Source organism: Aythya fuligula, chromosome 3, assembly GCF_009819795.1.
Source record: "Aythya fuligula isolate bAytFul2 chromosome 3, bAytFul2.pri, whole genome shotgun sequence".
Taxonomy (NCBI): Eukaryota; Metazoa; Chordata; class Aves; order Anseriformes; family Anatidae; genus Aythya; species Aythya fuligula.
This window is the reverse complement of record NC_045561.1, coordinates 106,068,029-106,094,943: the sequence shown is the minus strand read 5'-3', so window position 1 is coordinate 106,094,943 and position 26,915 is coordinate 106,068,029. Positions and strand designations below refer to the sequence as shown.

General features: G+C 34.6%; 1 protein-coding gene across 1 annotated transcript in view; it reads left to right on the top strand.

The window, feature by feature from the left end:
* Window positions 1-26,915, top strand: part of NBAS (NBAS subunit of NRZ tethering complex) — a 185,922-nt gene that overhangs the window by 48,249 nt on the left and 110,758 nt on the right. Inside the window, exons 22-34 of the mRNA XM_032184498.1 lie at window positions 3,804-3,887; window positions 4,401-4,554; window positions 6,603-6,788; window positions 7,733-7,906; window positions 8,863-8,996; window positions 9,693-9,755; window positions 10,273-10,395; window positions 11,869-11,971; window positions 14,126-14,349; window positions 16,231-16,343; window positions 16,679-16,792; window positions 23,839-23,952; window positions 25,552-25,709. Coding sequence (XP_032040389.1) covers window positions 3,804-3,887; window positions 4,401-4,554; window positions 6,603-6,788; window positions 7,733-7,906; window positions 8,863-8,996; window positions 9,693-9,755; window positions 10,273-10,395; window positions 11,869-11,971; window positions 14,126-14,349; window positions 16,231-16,343; window positions 16,679-16,792; window positions 23,839-23,952; window positions 25,552-25,709 — 1,744 coding nt within the window. The remainder of the gene's footprint in view (window positions 1-3,803; window positions 3,888-4,400; window positions 4,555-6,602; window positions 6,789-7,732; window positions 7,907-8,862; window positions 8,997-9,692; window positions 9,756-10,272; window positions 10,396-11,868; window positions 11,972-14,125; window positions 14,350-16,230; window positions 16,344-16,678; window positions 16,793-23,838; window positions 23,953-25,551; window positions 25,710-26,915) is intronic.

Below are 26,915 nucleotides of genomic sequence, written 5' to 3'. Positions count from 1 at the left end.
TTTTGTTACCCTTTTCTGCATATGTTGTTGTAGTTACTGATACAGAGCTATGGGGTAAACAGGGGTTGGGGGGAAGAGGGGAATCTATGCTAAAACATAACAATTATTTAAGAAAAAGAAAAAGCCTTGTGATAAATGTTGAGTTAAATACATCTCTTTAATATTTGTTTTGACTTTGTAAAATGCTTAGATACCTTGATCTATCCTTTGCTAGTGGCAAAATTGCTTTATTTCAGTCCTTGTGTTAGAATTAATATGCAAAGAGATTTTCTAAACTCTTCAGAATGAGGGGAGAAAGCAAGGAAGGCAGAATGCAATCAAATAGGGGACAGGAGGGATTTGAGAATTTTTTTAGAATTGTTGAGGAGGTGAGTGAAATAAACAATTAGCTCCATGTGTGTGTGTGCTTTGTGAATTTAGCTTGAGAAGAAACATGTATGTTAAGACTGACTTTTTAAAATTGCTTAATTCTACTAGGATAAGATACTTCACAGTTAACCTATTCTTTTTTAACGTTGTTTCCTTTAAGCATTTAGAGAACATAGGTGCTGATTGCTGTTTGCTTCTTGGTGAGAACGTTAAAAATCTGAAATTACCTTCTCAGTGTATTCCTATGGTGAACCTGAATACTTTTGAAATGGCAAATCAAGCCAGAGCAGAAAATAGTTTCAAAAGAATTTTTGGTCACTTTTCCATACACCTGCCTCAAAGTATTTAACTTTTTCTGCTGTGAGAAGGGGAAAAAGATGGAATGAAAGTTTCCAGTCAAGACTGCACTGCATGATGATTTTTTCATATGAATCAAAAAGTCTACTCTTCAGTATTTTGTGGTGAAGTCTCCTAATAAGCTTTTATGAAAAACTTTTGAAGTAAGCTTATAGAACTTCTTGAATTGATGTGTGTGGGCAACTGTAGGTTTCAGTCCTGCAAAAACCCTTTGGCGAAACATGAGATTGGTCTTGGTAGATTTGGCTAGAAGACAAATGGCCAATAGGCAATGTGAAAGGGGAGGAAAAAAAGTGGTATGGACAAGCACATTGCCACATTTACCTGAAGTTTCTCAAGAAACTTTAATATATGGCTCAAATATTCCTGAACTTGGTATTTTCTAGATGTGTAATAAACTTTATGGTGCTTTTTTTATTTATTCTTTATTCTGAAGACTTTCTAATTGTGAAACCAAATACTCATTTTTTTTATCCTCTGTTGGGCAGTAGGTAGTAAAGAGCTTATGTGTACATGGTATAAGCTAGTATCTGCTGCTTTTCATTTTGAACGAGGCCCTGCTAGTCTTGTCGATACTTACCATGTTGTAGGAAGTAAAAACAGTGAAATGCCATTTTCTATTTAAGTGACATGGAAAAAGAAAGCAACTTTGTTTAAAAAAAAAAAAAAAACAAAAAAAAAGCGCACATTGGTTGCTTTCTTTCCTCCAGCATTTCTTAATGTGCTCAGGCTTTCACAAAAGGAATGATCACACACTTCTTACCTGTGGTCATTCAAATTGTTTGTCTCTGCACTTTACCACTTTTTCTGTGTTGCATCCTTTTCAGTAGGGAGGCCGAATTGTACATTGCTTCCTCACTTGATGGATTTTGGAGGTAAGGGGAAGGGAAACAGAGGAATTGTCAAAGGGAAAAGCTTGGTAGTAGTAATGGACTGAGATCTTCCTCAGCAAGTTGCTATTTTTTTTTCTTCACATCTCATATTGAGGGATAGCAGCAGCATATTTAGCCCCCAAAAAGTCAATTCTTGGAGGCAGAACAGCAGTTACAGTATTATTACTTGTAGCAAAATTTGAGAGAAAATGTTGTCTATAACATGAAATCAGAGCTGCTGTCCAAAAATCTCCTCTTGTTGTTTTGCAAGGGTAGTTGTAATGCTTGGGGTTAGAGTTGTCTATGGCTGAAGGATAGCTGGTAGGATACCTTAGATGACAATTTTGCAGGGAAAGCTGCAGAACAGCTTCTCAATGGCTTCTAAAATGCAACTTTTGTCTTTTCTGCTGTCTTCCCCCCCACCTTAGTAAGCTGTGTTAATATTAGGACAGACAACACAATCCAATGTGAAATATCTTCTCAAACCTACTGGGAAGTGGACAGAAAAATATTACTAGAGAGCCTATGAAAAGTAGTAGTCTTGGATAGTAAAATGTTGTCCCATTTCCTTTTTTGTTTAATAGGACATACAGGAGAGCATTTTTGATTACAATATAAAGAGCTGCTCTTGATTTTCTATTTTAGAAGGGAATGTTATTACACTGGGTTTTATTTGCTTTGATGTTTCAGCTTGTTCTTTATGAACTGAGCTTTCCATAATAACAGAATCATAGAATCACCTAGGTTGGACCTCCAAGATCACCTACCTAGTCCAACTTCTGACTTAACACTAACAAGTCCTCCACTAAACCATACCACTAAGCTAATAATGTTCTCATGTGTCCCTTATTCATTTAGTTTATATACCCAGTTTTATGTATTAATATTTAAATAATGCAATATTTGTTATTGAAGACATTAAAAAAAAAAAACACAAAACACCTGAAATCTGTGCATCTCCTGATGTAATGCTTCTTTCTGATTAAAATGTAATTGTGGAGGCCTTTGTTCAACTTCACGTGGCTGAACTAGAGTTGAAATGGAGGTGTTACTATACCTGAGACATAAGAATTAGTTGTTTTCCATCTTTACTTCCTCTCTTTTCACTTTAGCAGCCTGCTGGTCAATTTATTTCTCTGTTCCTACTGCACATATCATGTGGAAGGTTGGAATCACAATGGATAAAACACGGAATATTATTGTGCATAAAGTAGAGAAAGGAAGGATGGGTGACCTTGGAAAAATGCTCGTGTATACAAGGACGGGCTGTTAGATGCTTTGTTAAATAGCCTTATATGCATTTAATGACTTACTAACTGAGGTGGAGTTACTGATTTACAGTTTTTTGTTTTGATTCTTATGTTGTGAAATTGATTTGTGTATTGGAAAAGTGTTTCTTTTTAAGCTACTATGTTACAACGCTACTGCTCTTCAATGGAGTATCAGTTAACTTGTAAATAGGGATTGTCCATGCAGTATTACTATTGCTTTTTATTATCAGGGTCGGGAGAAAATGAGGCTCTTCTATTTCAACTTAGTTTATGTTCCGCGTGTCTCAGTATGGTTTTCTCAGGTTTCATGCTGCTTAAACAACTAGCCTACAATAGCAAGCTGTAACTAATCGTTCTAGTAATAACTTGTGTTGTTCTTAATCTCTGTCTCAAATGGACTTTTTTCTTCAACCTCAACATGTAGAAAATGTTTCACTGCGGGTGTTAGTAGTCAGAAAACCATGTTAAACTTAATTGAGAAGATCAGTACAGCAGGGCATATCTTGCTTTGGTTGAATAAAATGATTTGTGTTAAAATTTGAAAAATTACTTTTTTTTTAAACTGTGAAGATTGTAGGTTTTCACACATTCAGTCTTTTGTGGTAGCGTATGAAGTCAGGATACTAACCATGAAGTGGTAAAGATTCTTTTGTAGTGACTTCTATCAAAGACAAAGTAAAAAGATGATACTGAATTTTTTAGTTTACTTAAATGGTATAGGTAGTATATGTGTTTGTACAGATAATATCCTACAGGTGAAATCGTACTTGTATAGCTACATTAAGAAGTGATAAATTTAAGGAACTGGCACTGTAATCAAATGACATCCTTATCATGAATTCAGTGAAATACTTGCGTGTGCTTTGTATTCCATTAATTCATCACTTTTTTTCACTTTTTTAATAAATTTGCATTCCATTTTCTGTTATACCAGTTACAAGCAGGGAACATTGAAAATTGTTCCTTGGAATGAACAGAAACATCGTGAAGAAGACTGGTGTGAAAAAGCAGAATGCAGGTAAATTAAAACGCAGTAAATAGCAAGTCTAATTTCTCACTTTTGTGCACACTAGTTTGTGTTTTGAGCTTTCTTAATGAGACTGGAAGACCAAGCAGTCTTTCATGTTATGCTGTTACGTTCACTGTGATTTTGTGAAGAGTATCTTACTGGAAGTTGTAAACCATAACATTATAGTAGCTACATTAATGGATCATGTAACTGCCTTTTTGTGGGAATAACAGATGGAAAGCATGAATTAAGCATACTTGCGTCTTTAGTAGAGAGGAATCGATCTTTTGTGATCCATCTTACGTTTGGTATCTCCAGTTAGTTACTTTGCTGATAAAAGTAAATACTGGGATTGGCATTTTGAGTCCCCTCAACTTATTGGTGCAATGATAGGTTGATTTGTACTGTTCTTCTTCAGAATGACCTAAAGTTTTATGAAGAAGACTAATGTGAAAAAATATAAGTAAATATATGCTTACAGTTAAACATACTTTTTTTTTTTTTTTTTTTTTTTTTTTTAAGGATGATTGTTGAACCAACTTTACAAGATGAAGGCGAATTTCTCTATGAAACACAGCCGGAATTACTGAAGTACAGGACTACTGAACTTTCAGTAGAGCTTGTGACTGATTGGTATTTGAGCAGAGCACAGGAAATTGAAAAATATTCCATGCAGGTGAGAATAGCAGCGAGAAAACAATGATGGCTGTTTCAGGCTGATCAGTATTCTTCAGTAGAAGCCTATCTTAATGGGTATTAATGGGATGCTTTTTCCCAAGTACTTTAGCATACTTGTGCTTGCTCTGAAGTTCAGTCAGGTAAATAATTAATCCATAGGAATGAACAGGAAGCCTGTAGATTCTCTTTCACTTGACTTACCATAGCAGACAACACTTTTAGTCGAAGAAGTCTGCTTACCATTGTGTCTTGTATTTGTAATTAAGTAAAGGGAGGGAACGTTGTGAATGTGTATCAGGAAACATGGTTTATGGTGTCACATAGCATTAGGTCGTATACCGATATATGGCATTCAGAAATGTCACTGTCAAATGCTAATTACTGAGAGCAGCCCTGAGAAGAACTTGGGGATATTGGTTGACAAGAAGCTCAACATGAGCCAGCAATGTGTGGTTCCAGCCTAGAAAGACAACTGCATTCTCAGCTGCACCAAAAGCAGCATGGCTAGCAGGTCGAGGGACGGGATTTTCCCCTTCTATCTACTCTGCTCTTGTGAGACTACCTAGACTGTTTGGCTCTGGGGCCCTCAGCACAAGAAGGACATGGCTATACTAGAACGAGTCCAGAGGAGGGCCACAAGGAAGATCAAGGGTCTGGAGCATCTCTCCTATGAAGACAGGCTGAGGGAATTGGGGTTGTTCAGTCTGGAGAAGAGAAGGCTGCAGGGAGACCTTACAGTGGCATTCCAGTACTTAAAGGGGGCTACAGGAAAGCTGGGGAGGGACTCTGTCAGGGGTATAGTAATAGGACAAGGGATAATCATTTTAAATTGAAAAGAGTGTAGATTTAGGTTAGATGTTAGGAAGAAATTCTTCATTGTGAGGGTGTTGAGGCAGTGGAACAGGTTGCTTAGAGAAGCTGTGGATGCCCCATCCCTGGAAGTGTTCATGGCCAGGTTGGATGAGGCTTTGAGCAACCTGGTCTGGTGGGAAGTGACCCTGCTATGCTGGGGTGGTTGGAACTAGGGGATGTTTAAGGTCCCTTCTAACCCAAACCATTCTATGATTCTGTGTCGCACTGTCACAATTACTTCTTGGCAGGTTTATTGTATGGTTGTGAAACTATCAGGCAGCTTATTTCTGCATTATTATTTTCTTTATGTTTTAAAAATGTGTGAAGTCCTGTGTGGTAAAGATAAGCAGTGCAAATAGAGCTCATGTGCTCTGTTGGTTTATTGCTTCTCAAGCCCATATAGCTGCATGAAAAAAAAAAAAAAGGTTGGATGGAAGTATCAATATAGGTTAGTTCTGGTCCAGTTCTTTTGTTTTTCAAGTTTGCAGTTTTTCAGGCATCTTAAATCTTAATTCCTTGTGATTAACAGCCTATCAGCAGCTATGGAAATAAAAGCAACTTCCAAGGATCAATTAAATTAATAACATAAATGAGATTGTGCTCTACTGTTCCAAGCTTTTGTCTGCCTCACTGAATACATACAGTCAATATTGCATTCTTAGAAATCAAAGCAGAATCTTTCACGTAAAGGTGTCTTCAGTCACTGATTATATTCTGTGGAATGAAATGCACCAATTAAAATCAGTAATTCATGGACAGCTAGAAAAGTCACATTACACACAGATATACACATAACTTCAGTCAGTTAACTGATAAATTTAGTTTCAAGCAATCGTTTATAACGTATGGAGAAAGATGAGATGCCTTATTTCTGTATGACCTACAGAAAGAATCAAAAAAGGTATTTTTCTAGTTTATGTGCATCTGTAGGGCACACCATGGCCAAAAGGCCTGTAATGGCATCATCCACCAAGGGTAAGCATTTTATTTGGTCTTTATAAAGCTGAGAATAGCAATCCATATTGAAATAGGCAACAAAAACTTCTAGGAATTTAGAATCCCCTCTCGAGCAAGGGGAACAAGGAAAGAAGAGAGTTACACAAACAGGACACAGACTGGACTTTTGAAGTTGTTTTTTGGCAAACAGTTGCACAGCAGAGGTTTTTTTTTTTTTTTTTTTTAATTATTTTTCAGGTGGACTGTGCTCTGTCCCTTGTTCGTCTTGGCATGGAGAGGAATATCCCTGGTCTGCAGGTGCTTTGTGACAACCTGATCACTCTTGAGACAGTAGTTTATGAGACTGATGGTGATCGAACATTAACTTTAAAGGAACTAGTAGAGATGAAGGACATTGAAAAGCTTAGACTGTTGATGAAAAACGTAAGTATTTTGAACAGATCGCTAAGTATGCCTTGATTTTCAGTAGTTCAGGTTACCCTAGAATCCCATGTGCTTAAAGATAGTGCTAGGCGCTGACGTTTTTCTAATGAGCCTCCACCTTGAATTCAATGGGAATCTAACATTTAGTGGGGGCCTTTGTTTGTTTTGTTTAAAAATAAAAAAAAGTTTAATCGTTTAGTTTTGTTAAAGACCTGTTCTTCCATCCTAGACACAGGATCAAACATTAATAAATCTAATAAAAGTCAAAGCTTGTTAAAGCTGTGAATTGCTTTTTCATTGTCCGTTTCTGTAGGATCTTCAGTGTAGCTGTCAGTGATGCTGCAGATACACATTGGATGTTTTCCTTGGATGTTTTTTGATGTCTGTAAATGTTGGTGAAAAAATCTTAATATTTGTCTCTGCAGCATATGTGTTTTTCATCTTTATATTCAACCTGTGCATGGCATTTCAGGACAGGTGAAATCTCATCTTTTGTGGAAAGACTGGAAAATACCTACAGATAGAACAGGGGTCTGAAATAGTTAAAAGAATGTGTGTGCTCTAGAGGAGCTCATGCAGCTATTCTTAAATATTGGAAGTAATACTAGTCTGATGGGGATGGAAGCCAATCTTCCGTTCATCCTGAAACTGTAGGAAAAGGAGGAGAGCTTGGCATTTGTCAGCTAATGGGCTTTACTCATGTACAGCTTGGTCTTCCCACACCATTGGTATCAGTAAGATGATGAATTGTTTCAGTATTTCATGACATAGTGCTCTGCGCAGCAGTGGCAAAGGTTAGGCTTCAGCTCTATTTTGTGATAGGTGGAGATACTATTTCAGTTTTGTTGACCAAAATGTTCTGTGTTTTTGTTGTTCATTTGTTTTGGGAAACAAAACTGACTTTGTTCTTTTTTCCCATCTCTGTAACTCATGGTGCTTTACAGTCCTCTGATGAAAAATACGTGAAGAATGTTTATCAGTGGATGATCCCTTTTCTCCACCGCTGTGAAAATCAGTCCCCTGGTCTGGCAAATTCACTCTTCAAAGAATATTTAGTAACATTAGCAAAGGAAGACCTGACTCTGCCTCTGAAGATTTTTCAGAGTTCAAAACCTGCTGTAAGTATAGAATCTTGATGACTTTACTGGTTTCTTGGGAAATTCTTGTACTGAAGAAGTCAACTCAAAAGCAGGATTAGTACATTTTCTACAGCAGATAGATCATCTCTATGCTCTTTCCCTTCTTTTTGGACTTAACATTTGTTGTGTTTTAGAAAGCATTAATCAGAAGTGTCATTGAAGAGACTGCCAAGCTAATGTAATTACTATTCTGACCTATTAGAGCTAAAAATTATTGTAAAGGCTCTTGCAGTAATTTCCTAGTGATGTGTTTAAAATAAATTTTTGGCATAAGCATTTCTTAAAAATTGGGCATGAGACAGTTTTATGTTCTCCCTAAGATTTTTTCCTAATGAATTTTACTATCACTAGATTTCAGATGATTTCCCCCTGCAACCCTTCTTCTCTTTCCCCAACAAATGCAAAGAATACAGTGGGAGCCACGGAGACAGCAGTTCAGTGAGCAAGGGTGGAAGTTATATTGTGTGACCATTTCATGCTGCTTGTACAATTTAAATAATTATTTTAGTGCATATACCATATGTTTTTGCATACCTTTGAACATTCCAGGTGTATGGACAGAAATCAACCATTGAAGGAAAAACATATCCCTTTTTATATGTATTGCTGCTGTTGTACATGTTAAACAAATCTGACAAATGTTTGCAGCAGTTCCTTTCTTTTGACCTGTACCCTCTCTACCTCTTAAATTCAAGTAGCGTATAATGAAATAATGAAGGACCAGAGCTATTTCAGCTATCTGCACTGTAGGAAACTAGCTGGGTTGTTTTAGATCTTGTAACTTCAAAAGGAACTTCACTAGGTTGTTGTCCAGGATTTACAGATAACAACCAGGAGATTTATTTATTTAGATATTCTCTATATTCAGAAGAAACTCAACTGCTTAATTAGAAACAAAAAAATACATACAGTGGAATGCTTTCTTTTCTTGTTAGTGTCAGCAAAAAATTATACCTGAGCAAGACCAGCTTATGATTACAGCATTGGAATGTATTTATAGTTGTGAACGAGATGACCAGCTTGCTCTCTGTTATGATATTTTGGAATGCCTTCCACAAAGAGGATATGGGTAAGCATTTTCAGCTAGTTATTTGTAAATATTTTAGATGTTAAATATTGTTGTGTAGTAATACTTCAATAATAATTGCTACATCCTTAGAGGGTATGTAATTTTACTGGAATATTCTGTTCCTATCTGAATTATACTGGCTGTATGTATATACATATGTGTGTGTGCTCTTTATGTCTACTATTAAATTATGTAACAATACATGATTTAAAGCAGTGCAGACCAAAGCTCTTTCTGTATTAGTTCTTTAGGCTTTTATATTTTGGTGAAATGAGACCAAATGATAATGTTATCTTAGTAATCTTGCTGGTCTTGTAACAGTTAGTGATGTCTTGCACTTAGTGAGTCATTGCTACTTATCAGCACGTGAGAAAGGTTGTCATATGGAAGACCTGTATGAAAGACAGGTAATTGTTGAGGAAATGAAGGTATGAGGAGATACAAAGTATTCTCCCAGTTTCTTTGACAGGTAGAGATCCTGTGAAAAGTCTAGGGACATTATATTTTTTGGAGACTAAGGGACCCTTTCAATTTTAGTTATCCTTCCAGCAAGAAGCCAGCAGTTTTAATCTTTACAAGCAAAGACATGTATTTGATTCTTATCAAGGAATGTTTCCAACTTTGTACGGCTTATCTTGATATATTCTTATTATATAGATACAAAGATATTATTTTTTTTCTTATGTATTTTTGCAGGCCTGAAACAGATATAACTAACTCTCTTCACGATGCAGTAGATGAACTGGAACAAATTCTGAGGTATTTGATTTAGCCAACATAATGTATTCTTAAATATGTTGCTGGCTATAGCCAAAAACCTTATTATGACAAATATTCTTGCTGCTTTTTTATGATTTTTATGTTGGTTTTAGAGATGTCAACATGATTATCTGTAAGGTTTTTATATTCAGAACTTAAAACTATTGAGTGGTTTTTGCTTTTTGAATATTAGAAAAATACACAAACACTTTGCTGGGAATAAAAGTCTTTTTCCAGAGGAGTAGGAAGGTTATTTCTAAAATATATTGTGACGTATTGTAATACTTTGGTGAAAAACTGAAAACTGTGAAGATAGTTTATCACATTATTGTGTTGTGCATTAGCCCTGCAGTTTTTTAAAGTAAATAGTTTTACTGTGGCTAATCCATATTGTTACAGACTTTACACTGTTTGTTTGCATTTGCAATGCATTGTTTGATAACAGATTTAGGAAAGCAGCAGCAGAGGTAGTTGTACAACTGTATAGAAATTAAAAATATTTACCATTTATTTGCAGTGTGTCAGAGCTGTTGGAGAAGCATGGACTTCAGAAACCTGTTTCCTTTGTGAAAGACACAAAAGACAATGCCGAGGAGGCACGGAAACTGATGATTAGGCTGACAAGGCACACAGGTCGCAAGTTAGTATTCAAAGGGGAACTGGAGATAAAGGGGGATATGACAGTAAGGGGAACAGTACTTAATTTCAGAGAGTGTACCTAACTGTTTTTTTTATGATAGGGAACTGTGCTGTTTAAATTGAACACAGAGTACATAAAACACATTTGTTAAACTGATGATTAACATAATTAGTGTTTTTGCTGCACTCTCCACATACGAAAATGTCTTGCTTCAGACTTGTTTCAGTGTGTTTGTGTTCAAGTTAACAAGCCTAAAAGGCTTGCTGGCTGCTGCAAAACACAGCAAAATGATGTACAGTGAAGTTAACATGTTGTAAATGATGTTCTTAAAGATCTATTTAATTTTATGGGAAGTGTAGGATTTGTAATTTTTTTTTTGTTTTGCTTTCTCAGGAGCTGTTGTAACAGGGTTATTTATTGCTTTTATGTATTGATTATGCCTCTTATTTTCAGTATAATTTTTACATTTTTCTATATTAGAACTACCCTATTTAACTGGTCTTCTAAGTGTGCATAAATTATTACACAGCTCTTGGCATAAACAGATAAAAAGAATGAATCCTGGTTAAAGCAGCCATCATTGTGTTTTTTTTTTTTTTTTCCTGCTTGAACATGCACAATGTTTTATTGGTGGTGATAGGGTAATACTTAACTTGAGCATGCTGAAAGCTTTTTTAGGAATCTTTTTTTAGAAAGATCAAGTCAGTGCCTTTGTAGGAAAAATGTTGATATTTCTACTTCCTTGTAGAGACACTTTGCTTTGTAAAAGTGAAAGCTAATATCACTTGAGAAAATTGCTACTAGCTGAAATAATTTGTATAGCTTAAAACAGTGATTTTTCAATCTTAAGGTGATGTCCAAAAACTTTCATAGTGTTTTTGTTAGTAAATGTTTTGATGGTACATAGGAAATTTTATACGAAATATTGTGTTTAATAAAGACGCATGATTCCAGAGGGTCAAGAAACTGAACACAATTTGAATTTTAGCAAAAACAACTGCACTGCTGTTCTACAATCGCACAAAGTCGATTAGTCCTTTGAGTTGGCCTACAGTAAACAACACTTCAGTGATCCTCAGTTGCTGTTTCAAACTTGTTTTTACCCTGTTTCTGCTGAGTTAGCAGGAAGATAGCACTTCCAGCTTTCTGATATCTGTTGGAAGTTACCAAAACTAACTGGGGGATTTTGATAAGGATTTCTACAGATACCTATCTTATTCCACAGAAAACAAACAGCAAAAACAGTTTGGTTATTGGATTTTGTCAAACAATTTTAACCCACATACGTGGTTTAAATTTGTAGTTAATATTAAAAGTCTTCAGTCTTTATAAATCATTTTTAGTTAAAAGTCCAATTAAAGATGGAAATGGCTTTTGAGAAAGCATATTTTTATGATGAAATTGTAGTATTATCTACTGCTTTTCTTTACACTTACTGAGAAATAGAATATTTAATTTTGAAAATATTTGTAGGCAACCATCAGTCAATGAGACACAATGGAAAGAGTTGCTCCAGGATATGTTAGACATGCAGCAGAAAGTATACACATGCTTACAATCAGATACTTGCTATGAGGTGAGTTTTATATTTTCTCATTGATTTATGCCCCAAGTAAGCTACAAATTCTCATTTCACATTGTTGCTTACAAATGTAAATACATTTTCATGTGTTATTACTTGGTTGTCTACTGATTTTTTTAATGGAATTTTTAGTCAGTGCAAACTTCCTGTGTTAATACGTTTAATCAAAAGCCCCTCTAATAAATATCCTGTAAAATATCTTTTACTAGAATTATTTCTGTTTTCTAAATTGTGTCAACTTCTTGAACCTTCATAATGTCATTTACAGATATGTTTACAAACACTTTAATGAAAAGTAAGCAGTCCTTAGCTAAATGTTATTTTCAAGTAATAATTTCTTAAACACGTAGTTTGTTAGTATCACCCAAGACGCATAATTTTGGGCTTTTTACTTTATGCAATTGAAGTAAAATAATATGAGAAGGGAAATCTAATTTCTTTAAGGGAAAAAACAAACAAACAAACAAACAAAAAACACAAACACAAACCCATAAACCTGCCATGTACATACAGCCCAAAACTATGTCATTGTTATTTGCAAAGAAGAAGGGCTATTAGACTGATGTAGAATTTTCCATGGAATGTACTGTTTATTTCCATTTTCACTTCACTGTACTGGTTTATTATAGAAACAGTGCCATACCCACTAAAATCTATTTAAAACTTGACATCTTTTAAGTTTAATACAAGTTTTTTTATTACAGTTTTCAGATTTAATTGCTTATGGCTGTCAATCTGATTAGCCCTTGGGAAGAGTTTTTGAAGCAAATTAGAAAGAAATAATGAAGGAAAAAAGCAAACGGGGTTTAACCTATACATAAAATTTGACTTTCTCTGCAGCTTGAACTTTGAAGTTGCACAAAGATCTACGATGTATTTGACGTTCATGGTTTTGTGATAAGCTAAGGCTTAGTGTACATAGAATTTTAAAGTGCATTAAAAAAATTATTACAGCACACTGAAAGTGAAAATATTAGCTTTTCCTTTGCCATGATCTTAATGTAATTTTTTAATATTTTTTTTTAACCTCTGGACCAGATGATTATATTTTAATTGTACGCAGAATGAGTCCTGTCCTCTTAAAGAAAGATTTAATATCTAAAAGTCCTGAAGTAAATTGTTGTATGTATGTGAATGTTAAGGAAGAAGGAGGATCAACTCTTGATGACTTGTATTTAGATCATTCATCTGCATGTTGAATTGCTAGGGAAATAACTTCTAAAAAGTGTTTGGGAATCACCAGTTTTCCCAAAAAGTGTTTGGGAAACACAAGAATAAATAAGCCTTTTCTATCTCTGGCAATTTTATTTTCCAAGATTTGAAATTTTAATAATTACTTTTCATTTTTCACTGTTCCTTGAGGATTAAATGGAAGCTGATCCAAATAGTATAATATTTATGAAGCACTGAACTATGTTCCTTTGGTGCTCAAATGTAGAACATGAGATGGTTTGGAGAGGTTCATCATAGTGAAGAAATACTTCAATTTGTTATGAAATTGGCAAAGGCCATAATGTTGCAGCTGCAGTAGTTTCTGAAATGACTAAGTACATATGTTGCTATTCATTAGACCTATACTGAGCTATACTGAAAAATTGTTAAGGAACTGAGATTAAACTTCTTACAGTGGGCAAAACTTTGACCTGAAATTAAATGTTTTGTGTTAGATATAACAGTGTATTAATATGTATGTTATTTGAAGATAGTCTTGATTCAAAATTAAAGACAAGTTATATACTTAGTTCTAAATATTTTGAGTTTCTTTTGGAGTATAGGATTTGTTCTTTTATGTTTTCAGTGTCCTAATACCTGTATCCCATTAACACCTCAGAAAATAGGTGTAAATTTTTGATCTCCTATTTTTCGAACTCATACTGTAAATAGGCAGTTAATAAGCTTTTTTTCTTTTTCTTTTATTTTTTCCTGCAGGAAGTAGAACTAAATAAATAATAGTTATTTTTAGTTTTACTTAATAAACACATAACTACTACCAAGGAGAATGTTCCCACAATTTATTTTCTGCTTGGACTGAATGTATTCTTTGGACTTCAAAGATGCTTTTATTCAAAAGGGTTGGTTCCATACAATGAAAATATGCTTACTTGAAGCTGTTGCTACAGATTATTAAATTACCATTCTTCCTTTTAGATATTCACAGAAAGTCTTTTATGCTCAAGCAGTATAGACAATATCAATCTGGCTGGGCAAATGATGCATTGCAGTACTTGGTCAGTGGATCAACCAGTTTCATCAAAAGGGAAACCACAGTACAAAGTCAGCTATATGAGAAGTATTGAACTAGTTCTGGCTGCTGGCAGAGAATATTTCAATTCTTCAACCAGTCTGACTGATAGCTGTATGGATTTGGCCAGGTATATTTACAATTATCATATATGTAAATACGTACTTCTCTTTCAGTTGAAACTTGACATTTCTTTTCTCTGAAATGTGTTGTGAATCTTACATGGATCTATTTCTCTGTCTTTAAAATTATGTGATAATGGAAACAATATCTCTGGTTTCTGTAAGATTTTCCCCCACACACACACACACCATGCTTTGTGTGTGTGCACTGTTGCTATCCTTTGGTTGCTGGTCTTTTCCAACCTGAACGATTCTATGATTCTGTAATCAAGAAATAAGCCAAACAGTTCTTCAAAAAGGAATTGAGACACAGAGCTTTCTATGAAGGAGACTGCAGTACTTACAGTGTTACATGTAGAGGTTGCAGTATGGGTGTTCATTCTTGTGTTAATTGATATGGAAGTATTTAGCAACATAAATGTAAATAGGTAAAGTGGTCAAATATTGCCTGTGTCAAAGGCTGATGCCTTGGCTTAACCTAAATATTTTAAATAAAGGTATGTCTTAATATTGATAGCCTTTCTCTTTTATTCTAGTAATTTATTTTTTCATTGATCTTGTTTTTTCACGTTAATCCAAATGAGTTTCTCTTTTTCCTTGAGGCACTTATGTAAAACATACAAGCACGTAACCAAACAAAAATATTTATATTTTATTTACGAAGGTAGACATGTCTTTTAAATAATATTTTCCCTTTGACATGAGTACATTTAACTAGTAATTGCAAGAGAGATTCAAGTATTTTTCTTCCCCTCAAGATATAAATTCATCTTCTTGACCTTCGATGATATGCATGTATGTGTGTTAGCACGTTTTGGGGAGATATTCAGCAAACCAGCCTTTAACCAAGTAAGGCAGTCAAATAGTTTGTAACTAGTTATCCTTTTTCACATTAGGAAGTTTTCCTCAGTAGAAAATTGCTTTATAGATTGACAAATCATGTATTTTCCATTAAGATTTAAAAGAATGTTTTTGCAGTTTACCTTCAGTTAAGAGGGTTATGTTCTATATAACTTAATCAGAAAGTGACGGAAAATGCTTTTTTTCTTGTTCATTCACAGCTGTGCTCTCTTCCATCTCAAATGGACACATGTGAGCACATACATACATATTAGTAAAGGCATTATTGCCTTAGGTCAAAGTTGGAAGGCATTCGCTTTCACAGAATCAATTATATAATGTTAGCTCTATTTATACATTTCTGTTGCAAACCATTTTTTCTTAAACATGTATTACTAAAAACTACATATGAACATAGTATTCCAGTGAAAGTTTTAAATAAAATATGATCATGTCCATATAATATTTATAAAATACATGCATATTTTATTTAAAGTTTTATGTAAAGTTACAAAGCAATAATAATTGCATACGAAAATTCATCTTCAGAATAATGTTATGTATTTTTTTTATCAACTTTGTTTTCATTTTCTGAATCTAGCTGAGGAAGCTGAATTTGTGACAAGGACCTTAAGTTTGGCTTCCAATCAACGTTTTACGTTTATCTTCTAGGATATGACAAAGCTGAAACCCAGTAATGATTATGAAATATTTCCCTAAGTAATTATGTATGTAAATACATGTCTCAAATGTCTTTCATTCATCGAATCTGTTACAACTAAATTCAAGAGGATTTAGGCATTGATCTTATTACAAATATGTGAAAAAGAGTATGGCTATCGAAGAGTAGAATTTGTTTAAAATGTTTAATTGGCCATAACATAGTGCCAAATATTTATAATGCGCAGGACCAGCAAGTATTCTGACATTTCATAAGCACAACAAGTTATTCTTTTTTACTCAAGAATGCAGAGGTTATCTCTTTCCAGAAATTTAGACTTTGAATTTATTCAACTGCTTTTACAAAAATTTGCTTGCTTCCTACTTAGATCCTGTCTGCAACTTATTGTAGACTGTCCAAGTGATATTCAGGAGGAGCTAGATCTCATTCGTGCTCTTGGCTACCTTGAAGAATTTGGCGTGAAAATTTTACCATTGCAAGGTACTGCGTATTTTTATTCTTTGCGATTGCTTGAATAGCATGCATAAATGTGCATGGCAAATAATTTGCTATTTTGTGAGTGTTATATGAGTAAAATAAGGGGTCCTTTCAAACAGCTTACAGACACATACCTTAAAATTACTAAAATAAATACATAAATTCAGGTGATATGCGGTAAGATGTCTGTGACTGTGGATGGATATGTTGTAGGGTTACTTAACTTTATGTTTATAGATATATTTTCAAGCTCTCTTTCTTCACCTACACTGTTGAGCAAGAAATATGGCAGTGAGATTCATTTATATAGTCTTTAACACTGGTTCTTCTTCCAACAGTGCGTTTGTGTTCAGATAGACTCAGTCTCATCAAGGACTGTCTTTCTCAGTTGTCAACAAACTATAAGCAGTCTGCTAAGCTCCTGGGACTTGCGAATTTGCTGAGGGTTGCAGGTAAGCTGTTAGAAGGCACTGAGCTCCAATGAAACAGATTTGTGTTATGCTCTAGGACTTTTGAGCTGATCATTAGAATGTGTTTTCAAGGATACCACTAAAAAGTAATCTGGAAAAGCAGTCACTGGGTCAGAATAGAATATTTTACAGTAATGAAATATTTTACCTTCAAGCTGGTCTGAAAGACAGCTTTTCTGACCTTTTGTTAATACCCAAGAAAAGCCTTGTCTAATGTGTCTTTTGAGTAAAAGCTCATTTCAGACTAGAGTAGTTGCAGGTGAGAATATTTTGTTTTATAGACAATTGGCAGTACTAAAATTCCAGTAAATCTTCTTGAGTCTGTCAAATAAAGTAGTTTGATTTAATAATAGTACCACTTAAGTTGGAGGAAAAAAATAATCTCTGTCTAACAACTGAAATTTATACATTTGTTTATGCTATATGTATATTCTTTGTGCACTAAAGCTGATGTGTTAGCTTAATATTCATTTGAGAAGCTGAACATCTTGAAGGATTAAATCTTTAGTATACTATATTTTTTTTTTTTTAACGACTTGTTCCATTTGTTAAATTTAAGATTTTTTATTTCCTGTATTTTGGGAATCTTAGCAGTGACAATCATTGCATAGCATACTATATAGGGAGGGTTGGGTGTGATATTATTAGAGATGCAGAAGTTAGGACTTTGATCTCCTCTGATAACTGGGTCCTAAAGAAAGAAATCAGTGGAAGAATAATTGTTCCTCTATGGTAAGCTCCTGCAGTGGAGCCCTACTACTTGAAGGATGGTACAGGTGAGGGCATAGTACCATATTAAGTAGTTGGATCCAGTCTATGTAATTATTCATTTTACATGTAAATCTCTTGTTTTGTGGAAAAATTAGAAAGACAGAACTTGTCTTTGCTTGTTACTTGGAAGACTTTTAGAAAGAAAATAGGATACATAAGACAAGATTACTGTATAATTCTTCCCTTCTCTTGTCTGCTTCTACCCATGTCAGGTTAGAGTCTTTTTCTCTAAATATGTTGGGTTCTTTAGACTAATGCAGCTGTTTTCTGTTTTACCTTCCTTTTGAATCTAAATGATTCTCTCCTGTATGAGAGGAAGAAAGCAAAATCCAGTGTGATTCTATGAAGCTTAAAAGCACAAGTTATTTTGTCCAGTAGTGTTAGTGTTATAGTCGTGAATTAGCGCCTCCTGTGCCCTGGTATGTATCTTTGAATATGGAATAAACTTGTAGCTCCCATCTCCAGAGACTGAAGGAAGAGGGGCAACATAAATTAAGTAGAAAACTTTAGGGAGTACATGTAGTGCTTGTTGAGATTGCAATGTCTGTGTGCCGGCTTTCCTATTCATTGGTGTCTCAGTAAGTTTTTAAATGATTATAAAGTTTTATAAAAGATTTAAAGACAGATGACAAAATGATTATCTCTGGACTGGAAAAAAAAATAGAAGCTGAATGTGTGAGGTGTTTAATTTTTACTCAGGTAAATGGTTTAAAAACTACTAATGTTACAAATTACATATTTATTCTAAGAGTATTGGGTTATCTGACTTTAACTGTTAATGCTGATGGTTGTTCTTGTAGTAAGTATGGAATTCTTAAGGTAAGTGTATTTTTCAGGAGTTCATCTTGGTAAGGAAAAAGCTGCTTTGATTTTCTTGAGTCTTAAGCTAAATAAACAATTAGCTCTGTCACTTTCCATGCTTTTATTTTTTTTATAGAGTAACATTCCTTTGAAAGCAAAAGTAGCAATAAAATATTTCTAGTAGTGACCTTCTGTGATGGTAGGTGTGGGTGTATTTTTTGTGGGTGTATTGTTGGTTTTGTTCTGCTTTAAATAAGTAGTTTTATGCTTCTGTGATTAGAAAACATTTCACTGTTTCTGAGGAGTAACTAGTCGTACTACTTATCTAGAAATACTCTTTTCTATACAGGATATTAATTCATAAGCAAGACAAGGATTCAGCATGAGACTGGCAAAGTTGTGATTGTTATCTGAACTTATTTGTTCTATGGGCTGTGGAAAACATTTGGTTTCTTTCATTTTAAAAAATTCAATATTTCTTTAATCTTTTTCAGTTTTCCTGAGATGTGAAAGCCATAAACTGTATACCACTGTTATTGCAGAGATATTATGCTTTGTATTTCATTCCATTGACTAGTATCCAGAAGACCGTCAAAAAGCTTTCAATAAGCATACAAAGGATACGTGACTGTCATCGTGATATAAAAAGTCTAGCATACAAGTGCAATATTTTTCCATCATATTAGAGAAAGAGGTAGAGCTTCACTCTACAGTCCTCTATTGCTGCTGCACATATCTTCAGTGAGCGCTGAAACATATAATCTGACATAGGGTTGAAGGCTGCATATGATTTTAGTGGCTAGGCTAATAATCCCCTTAAAAACTGATACTAAGTAGAATGCTGACATAGCCTTACTCATAATCTGCAAATGAAGATACTCTTAAAATTTAATAGGCAGTATAAAAAATTAAATAAAGCAAGACATTTAAAAAGGGCATTTCTGTATCTTTCAATTCATAATTTCAGTTTTACTGAGTTGCAGTTGAAGACTTCCTTTATGACTTCAGCTGTAAGAATTATAACACCCATTAATATTATTCTATAAATCAGTTTGTTGCCAAAAAAGCAGTTTGCACGCACACAGATTTTAAGATTTGTGAACCAACAAAATCCTAAGCCATCCAGGCAGTTTTAAGACATCAGGTTTAAAATCCCTGGGAAAGGGCAACATGATTTTTAACAGGTTCTGATGAAAGGAAATGGTTTAATGGAGAGATGTAGGGATATGTCTGGATACTGGAGAAAGAATCTAGAGATTGAACTTTATGGATCTGCTTACTGAAGAATTACATAAATTACTGCTAGAAGAATAATTGTAAAAATAGTGAAAACCAATTAGGGACAAAAAAAAATGCCCAGATTTATGAGCCAAATTTGCTGTGAAAGTTGTAATTTTATCTTGTGGAATGTACCTGTATCAGTTACACTTTCTGAAATCTGTCATCCCTTCCATTCCCAACCTACCACTGTAGAGTGCTTTCTCTTGCTTTGTCAGATTTTTTCCCCTTTGTCCCCATCCTATCTGATTATGTATTTTGAAAGACCTGCTTGATAAAGCCATTCATAGCTATATAAATATTAGATGTGTGTACATAGAGAGTATATGGTGTATGGTATATTGCACTACATATATCACATAGCCTAAAAAATGAGTTTCTAATTTCAACTCAAAGCTCAATATTCAACTCAATATTTTAATTTCAACTTAAAAATAATGCATCTGCTTTGCAGACAAGGATAGAGTGCATGTAGTCATCTGAAGGAGCTTCAGGAGCTGTATACGGTTTATTTTAGAGAACAGCATTCAAAGCAAGTAATGCTTTGAGAAGTACAAAAATAAATTCTAAAATATTGCTTAGGTAGTGATATATTAACAGTTTTCTTAATTGCTTTAAGGTATTTGATCAATGAGAATAAACTCTATTTAAGCCTCACATCACTACCTCCTTTAAATTAGGCACACAAGTGTTATCTTAATTTTGCAGATGGGCAAAATGAGAGAATGAGAATGTGCTCAGCATGACAACAAGCAAACCTGCACCTGGTTAGGGAACTGGAGGTGTCCTAAGTCTCATGCTCCTTTCCTAATCCACACACTTAAGAGCGAGCACGAGAGAATTCACATTATGTAATTACTCGCGTACAAAATAGAGGAGTGAAAAAAGGGGTAAAAAAACATAGCTTATGCATCAGAAATTAGCATCTTCTCTACTGTTGCTGCGTATCAAGATATAGGGAGCATTGCTATTTATTGTGACAATTTTTGATTCAAGATCCCTGGAAATATTTTCTATTCATCTTGCTCTTCTCTCACAATTTTCTTGTGGTAATGTAGTTTTAATATCTGTAATATCTAGTAATTTTAAGCTTTGCTCAGATCCCTAAGTTAGCTAAAACTGTATTTTTGAAATCCATTTTTCTTAACACTGACTTTCTTGTCTGATGTAGGTAGAAGTAACCATACAGATGGTCTGTGGTCTCGTAAATGGAGTTTCTGGAGTATATCCATACAATTTTGATTCCATTTGACTTTTAAGTTTTCTAATGTGGTTAATGTTCTTTGTTTTATCCACTCACAAATACAATGTGCATCTTACACAAAATGTCTCAATTGGCTTTTTTTAATTATACCCAAATTAGATTCAAATTTTTTTTTTTTTTTTTTTTTTTTAATATTTGAACATACTGTATTCCCTGCTCCCCACCCAATGATTTTCAGTCATTTAGGAGCTTCCATATTTTTCCTCTCATTTGTAATGCCATCTCTGCTTTTATCAACTTCTATCTGAAAGCTAAATGCTGTAACAAAAGGATGTGGAAAAAGTGTATGTAGAAGAGATCTAAATCTTACTGAGCAAAGTAACCCTTAAAAAAAGCGTGTATTTCTTATGACATAAGGAAGCATTAGTCTTCAGCAGCAGAACACAGACACACACAGTTCTGCAAATAATAAAGGGGAAATAAAAACTAACATGTCCTTTCCAGTTACTGAACTTGGTTTATTTGAGTCTGGATGTCAGGCATTAACGTTAAGGCTTAATGCAGAATTACTCTGTATTAAAATAATGTTATCACTTTAATGGTCTCCCTTATGGAAGGGACCTTTTTTACATCTTGGATGTCTATCAGAATGGCAAGGGCAACAATTTAGATTCAAAACCTTTCACTTTTATAAGGCTTTATTATTAAAAATCTCTTGAAATGAGGAGTCATGAAGCTGCACCAGTGAATTTTTTCAAGTCTGAATAGATGACTGAGAACATGCTGCTGATCTGCAGTGGGTTGTATTTTAAGTGACTGCACTGTTGAGGCAGTGAAAGCCACATGAAAGAGGGTTCGAGCTGTGCGTTGCGGGGTATTCAGTAGTCGTGGCGGAGCTGACAGTTAATCTCCAGCATAACAGTGTGCATCAAGATAATGGAACTTTAAATGAGAGAAAAATGGAGATGAGATGAAAAAGTATAGCCATGGACTGGCAGGAAAACAATCCTTATGTTTTATGCTTGTGCTTTTGTAAAAACACGCAGAGATGTATCTGCTGCATCAAAATTAATTAGCTAAAATGGTGGTGGTGGGGGGACTTGGCAGTATGTGACTGCTCAAGCACAGTTAAGAAGAAAGCAGTTCCTTGCTCCAAGTGTTCCTTCACTCTTTCCTCCAATCCCACTGATTTTTAAGTAGTAATAAATAGCAGTGCTTATTTTGTTTAGCAGAAATCTGACTAACCATAGTTTCATTATTTCTATTGCCTTTTACTTTTGTCTGCTACTTAGACAAATCTCTCCATAAGTAGTAATGCTGTCAGGGTGAAGTGGTGGGCCTCAGAAGGTGAGTGGCAACTACAAATCTTTTGCTTACAAAATGACAGTTCACATCTAGCTTTTGTAGACAGAAACACCTCTTTGTCATCTGTAATTGCTTTTGCCTGGATAAGAAGTTCCTGGGTTCCAGAGGGCAAAATTTGCAGCACAAGAGCCTTGGATGTGATTAATTTGCAACACCATGTGTTGGCAGTATATAGGGCGAGAGGCCAAGAGATGGGAATGATGGGAAGCCAAAGTGCTCTCCCAGTTATGCTGAGTTAGTCGTGATGTGCTGGGATTAGGGGAATCTTAATTGAGCTAAATAATTAGAGTAACTTCACTTCCTTGAATGTCATTCTAGCACAACTGCTACATCTTACATTTCAAGAAGGCTTTAAAAACAAATTTGGTTTACCTGTGTTGACGATCCTCCAAAATAAAAATAACAACTATGTAATTCAAGAACGTGTACTCTTTAAGTGTTTTTTGAAACTGGCTCTGTTTAACCTTCTGAAATATTTGCATTTCATAAGTTGTAGTAATACAGTTTCATAAACCAGTGCCCTTTTCAAATGACTGTCAGCAGTGACTCCATAAAATCACTTCTAATAATAGGAGAGAAACATGAGCAAGAAGTTTGCATTGAAAAACCCACTCACTTTTATTAGTTTCTTGCCATCCCTCCTTCCTAAATTAAAATCAGTAGTATGGAATTATTCCTGTGTACGTTCAGTCACCTGTTCTTATAGTACATGGATATGTGGATGCTGTTTTAGCATGAGCCTGGACCAGCTGGTTTCAGTGAAGTAAATAATTCCTAATTTCTCGTGTTCATTCTAAATTGGAAAAAGCTTTTAAAAAACAATATATATAGATAGCTGATAAAGGGTGACAGGAATAAATGTTATTTGTATTGATTGTAACTGACTGTGAAAAGGAGATGAGTTGTCTGATTAGATTTTCATTTGCGAATGCTGATTTCTTAAAATTAAGGTCAAGACATTTGTCCACAGAGGTTGTTACTGAAACTTCAGTCAGAAGACATCACTAGTATCTGATGTGTTACTTTTAACTTATCCTTTGGGGAGTAGACGTTGTCCAGGGGATCTGGTGATCCATATATGATGTGAGAAAGTAGTTTCAGTTCTACTTTCTAAATTGAGCAGGGAAGGGATTTTAAATGCTAATGTCTTTCACATCTTAGGAATCTTTGTCCACATGAAGTGGCAGCTTAAATTAGGGGCTTTGCTTATTGTAACAGTATAATTATAAATATCAAGATTCTTTTTCTATTGCAATTCACACACAAAAAAGTCAGTATTTGGTTCTATACATCCCTCGTCTTTAATATCAGTTTTAATGTGTTTAATCTGTTGGCTGTCACATAAATAAAACTGCATATGCTTTTCTTCTAAACTCTTTTTTAACCTAGACTTAACATGTTATGTAATTTCTTTAGCCAGCTATAATGCCACTTTTTTTTTTTTTTAATATTTATCTGTTGCCTCATTTTTAGGAAGAATAAAATGATAATTTTATTTCCAGAAGATGATGTTTTCATGTTGTGGCATATAATTTCCTTAAGAAATAAAGTAGGAAGCTTATGTTGATTATTTCTTCCAACTAATAAAAATATTCAATTTTTCATACAGGAGATGACCAGATGGAGAGAAAAGGTCAAGTTTTAATCCTTTTAGTGGAACAAGCTCTCAGTTTCCAGGACTACAAAGCAGCTAGTATGCATTGCCAAGAGCTCATGACTGCAGGTGAAGTAAATAAATGGGGGCTACATGGGGTGATGGTGGTTGGAAATCTGAGTTCTGATGCTCAGCTCACTCTGAAGTATGTTACTTCAAACTGGTCCATTTCATTCAAAAATCGACTTCATTGTGCAAGTCAGCAGTATGTCAGCTGTAGAAGGCATGTGGTATGAAATTTGGTAATTCCCATGTATGTCATGGACCTACAAAATTAGCCACAGTGTCTTCTGGAGCAGCACTGTCTTTTAAAATTTGATTCACTGAGATCTCTCAACCGGTATCACATAATGCGTTTCAGATAAGCCCTCATTTTTTGTGCCAGAAGCTCAAAAATATATCCCATCAGGGATTCCATTTATAATTGTCTTTTAAAGGCTTTTTTTCTTGTAAGAAAACAGAGTTATAAATTATAAGTTTTACATATAAAGTGGATAAGTTTTTTTAAATATAAATTATAAGGGAAAAGTTATAATTTGTCGTGTTGTTTAAATCCCTTACTTGCTATGTTCTGGTATTATATTTTTGTTAATGGTCATGTGAAACACCATTGAAATTAAACATGTATATTGGTACATATGCATTCAGTGTCGTTTATACACAGTCATGCTTCTCTGTAAACTTCTGTATGGAAATGTATTTCAATATCCTCAAGTTGTGTTTCAGCTTGCAAAAGTTCATTCACATACTATAAAATCTTATTGTACAGTTACTATCCCACTTGTTGATCTCTTGAAGTAATGACAAGAAATAAAAGTTTGTTAGGCAGCTGGGTATGGCTCTTAGTGTTCCATCCAAAATAGGCTTTATAGGTATTATTGGCTGTAGTAGTAGGTTCTGACTTAGGTTTCTTACTAAATATCACAGAACCCCGATTGCCTGTTACCTGTGGTCACTGTAGTAGATCCAGACAGTAAAACTGAAAGTTGGTAGGGCAGGTGTCCAAATGGCTCGTTGCTGCCACAGGGGCATGCAATTTCCTGGAGGTTGTCTGGAGTTGCCAAAACTTGCCCTCCAATGAATCTTAGTTAAAGTATTCAAAGTAGGCTAATGTGCAGGTCTTTTAGATAGACTTCTATCAAAGCTCTTAAAATATTTGTGCTATTTACGTAAGTCTTATATGTGAGGTTATGAATAAAATTAAATGATATTTTTATGTCAAGATGCTAAGTAGCATGGGTTTTGCTTCTCTGGAATCTTTTTTCTGCCTTAGGATTGAGAGTGTGTGTGGAAACAGAATAATTGAGGTTCTCTTAATGTATCAAGTAATCGTATGTATATTAAAGCCACTCCTGTAATATATTTAATATTATGCACTGAAGTACATTCTGATTTTCTTATGGTAATATGTAAAAATTTAGCATGTAGGCTTACAGATTCCTGTTATAGTGATATCTACAATATGGTGGCCATGAATCTTCTAGATATTTCAGTCTAAAGTTGAGTTATATCTCTTTTCTGGAGCTTTTATGGCCCCTTTCTCAGGGGCTGTGTTGGCAGGAATACCACATACTATTCTCTTGTCTCATCCAGTGAGAATTATGTGGGTTCCTCCTGACACTCGTGAGGCTTGCTTAACTGAGAAGTAAGTTTTGTGTTCTCTTGTAGGTTATTCTAAAAGCTGGGAAGTATGTAGTCAGCTTGGGCAGTCAGAAGGCTTCCATGACTTGCATATGCGTCAGGAACTCATGGCTTTTGCTCTGACGCACTGTCCCCCAAATGCCATAGAGGCATTGCTAGGAGTTAGCAGCTCATTGCAAACCCAGGTAGGTATTTCTGAAACATCTTTCATGCAGTTCAGTGCTTACCAATGCTTTAAAGGGGAATTTTTAATTTTTGTTTCCTTAAATTTGTCTGCCTGCCAGCCCCAGCAAGTTTATAATTTGACTACTCATTATTCTACTTTTGCTATTCTATTTCAGCACCAGGTCTTTTTAAACCATTTTCATATGATGGCTGCTCAAGTAGAAGTGCAATTATATCTATCTTCAGTACTTTTAATGTCTTAATTTATTGCCTTGTTAAACGTTCTATTTGCAAATGGATTTAAATCTTTTTCTGAAGTTCTCCAGGTTCTGTCACCTGCTTATTCTGTGTAATCTAACTTAATTAAATGTCCAATTAAAAGTTCATTAAACATCTATTCTTATTTTTTATGATCATTACCAAATATGTGGTGAAATTCTTTTCTCACTGATTTCAGCCGTTTGATGATTCTGTCAAATATAACACCGTTTTTATCTGAGCCATCTTTATTAACCTTGCAATGACTGACTCTTAGCAGAATCAGCTCTTAAATGTTCATCAGATCATATTATGTCCATGAGAATGATTACTGTGACATTTAAATGCAAGTTATGGCAAGGTGACATACAAACCTATTTAAAGGTCTTATTTTGAAGCTGCAGTGCAGTAATTTAGGTTATCAGAAAGTTAAATTTCTGTTCAGTTTAGTTGTGGGTTGGTCTACATGCTATGTCTAAGTCCGAATTTTTCTTAAATCACTGTGAACTCTTATATAGCTTTCTTTGTACAATATAAAAATCTTAGAGGGCTCATGTTCTGTGTCTCAAGACATGGAGGAGAGGGTAGTAATAGATACAGTACTTACGCAGTGTAATAAAGGCAACTCCAAGTGCATATCCTTTTTCTTCACAAAATTTCTGGTGTAGCAGAGCACATGAGAAATATGGGAAACATAAAGGCAGTTTTTGCAGCCTCAGTAACATGATAATGTCAGAATTAAATGCTACAAACAGTTTGAAATGAAGTCTAACTCCTATGAACTGTTTACTTTATATTTACTTGTGTTTTACTATTTATTTTTTTCATCATGAAAGCACTCCAGTTTGAAGCAGGTAGGTATAATTACTAGTTTAAACACAGGTGGACTCTTTCCAGAGTTAATACCTGTACAATATACAAATAAGCTTGTTTCCCTCTCTTATGTACCTATACACAGAATTAGAATT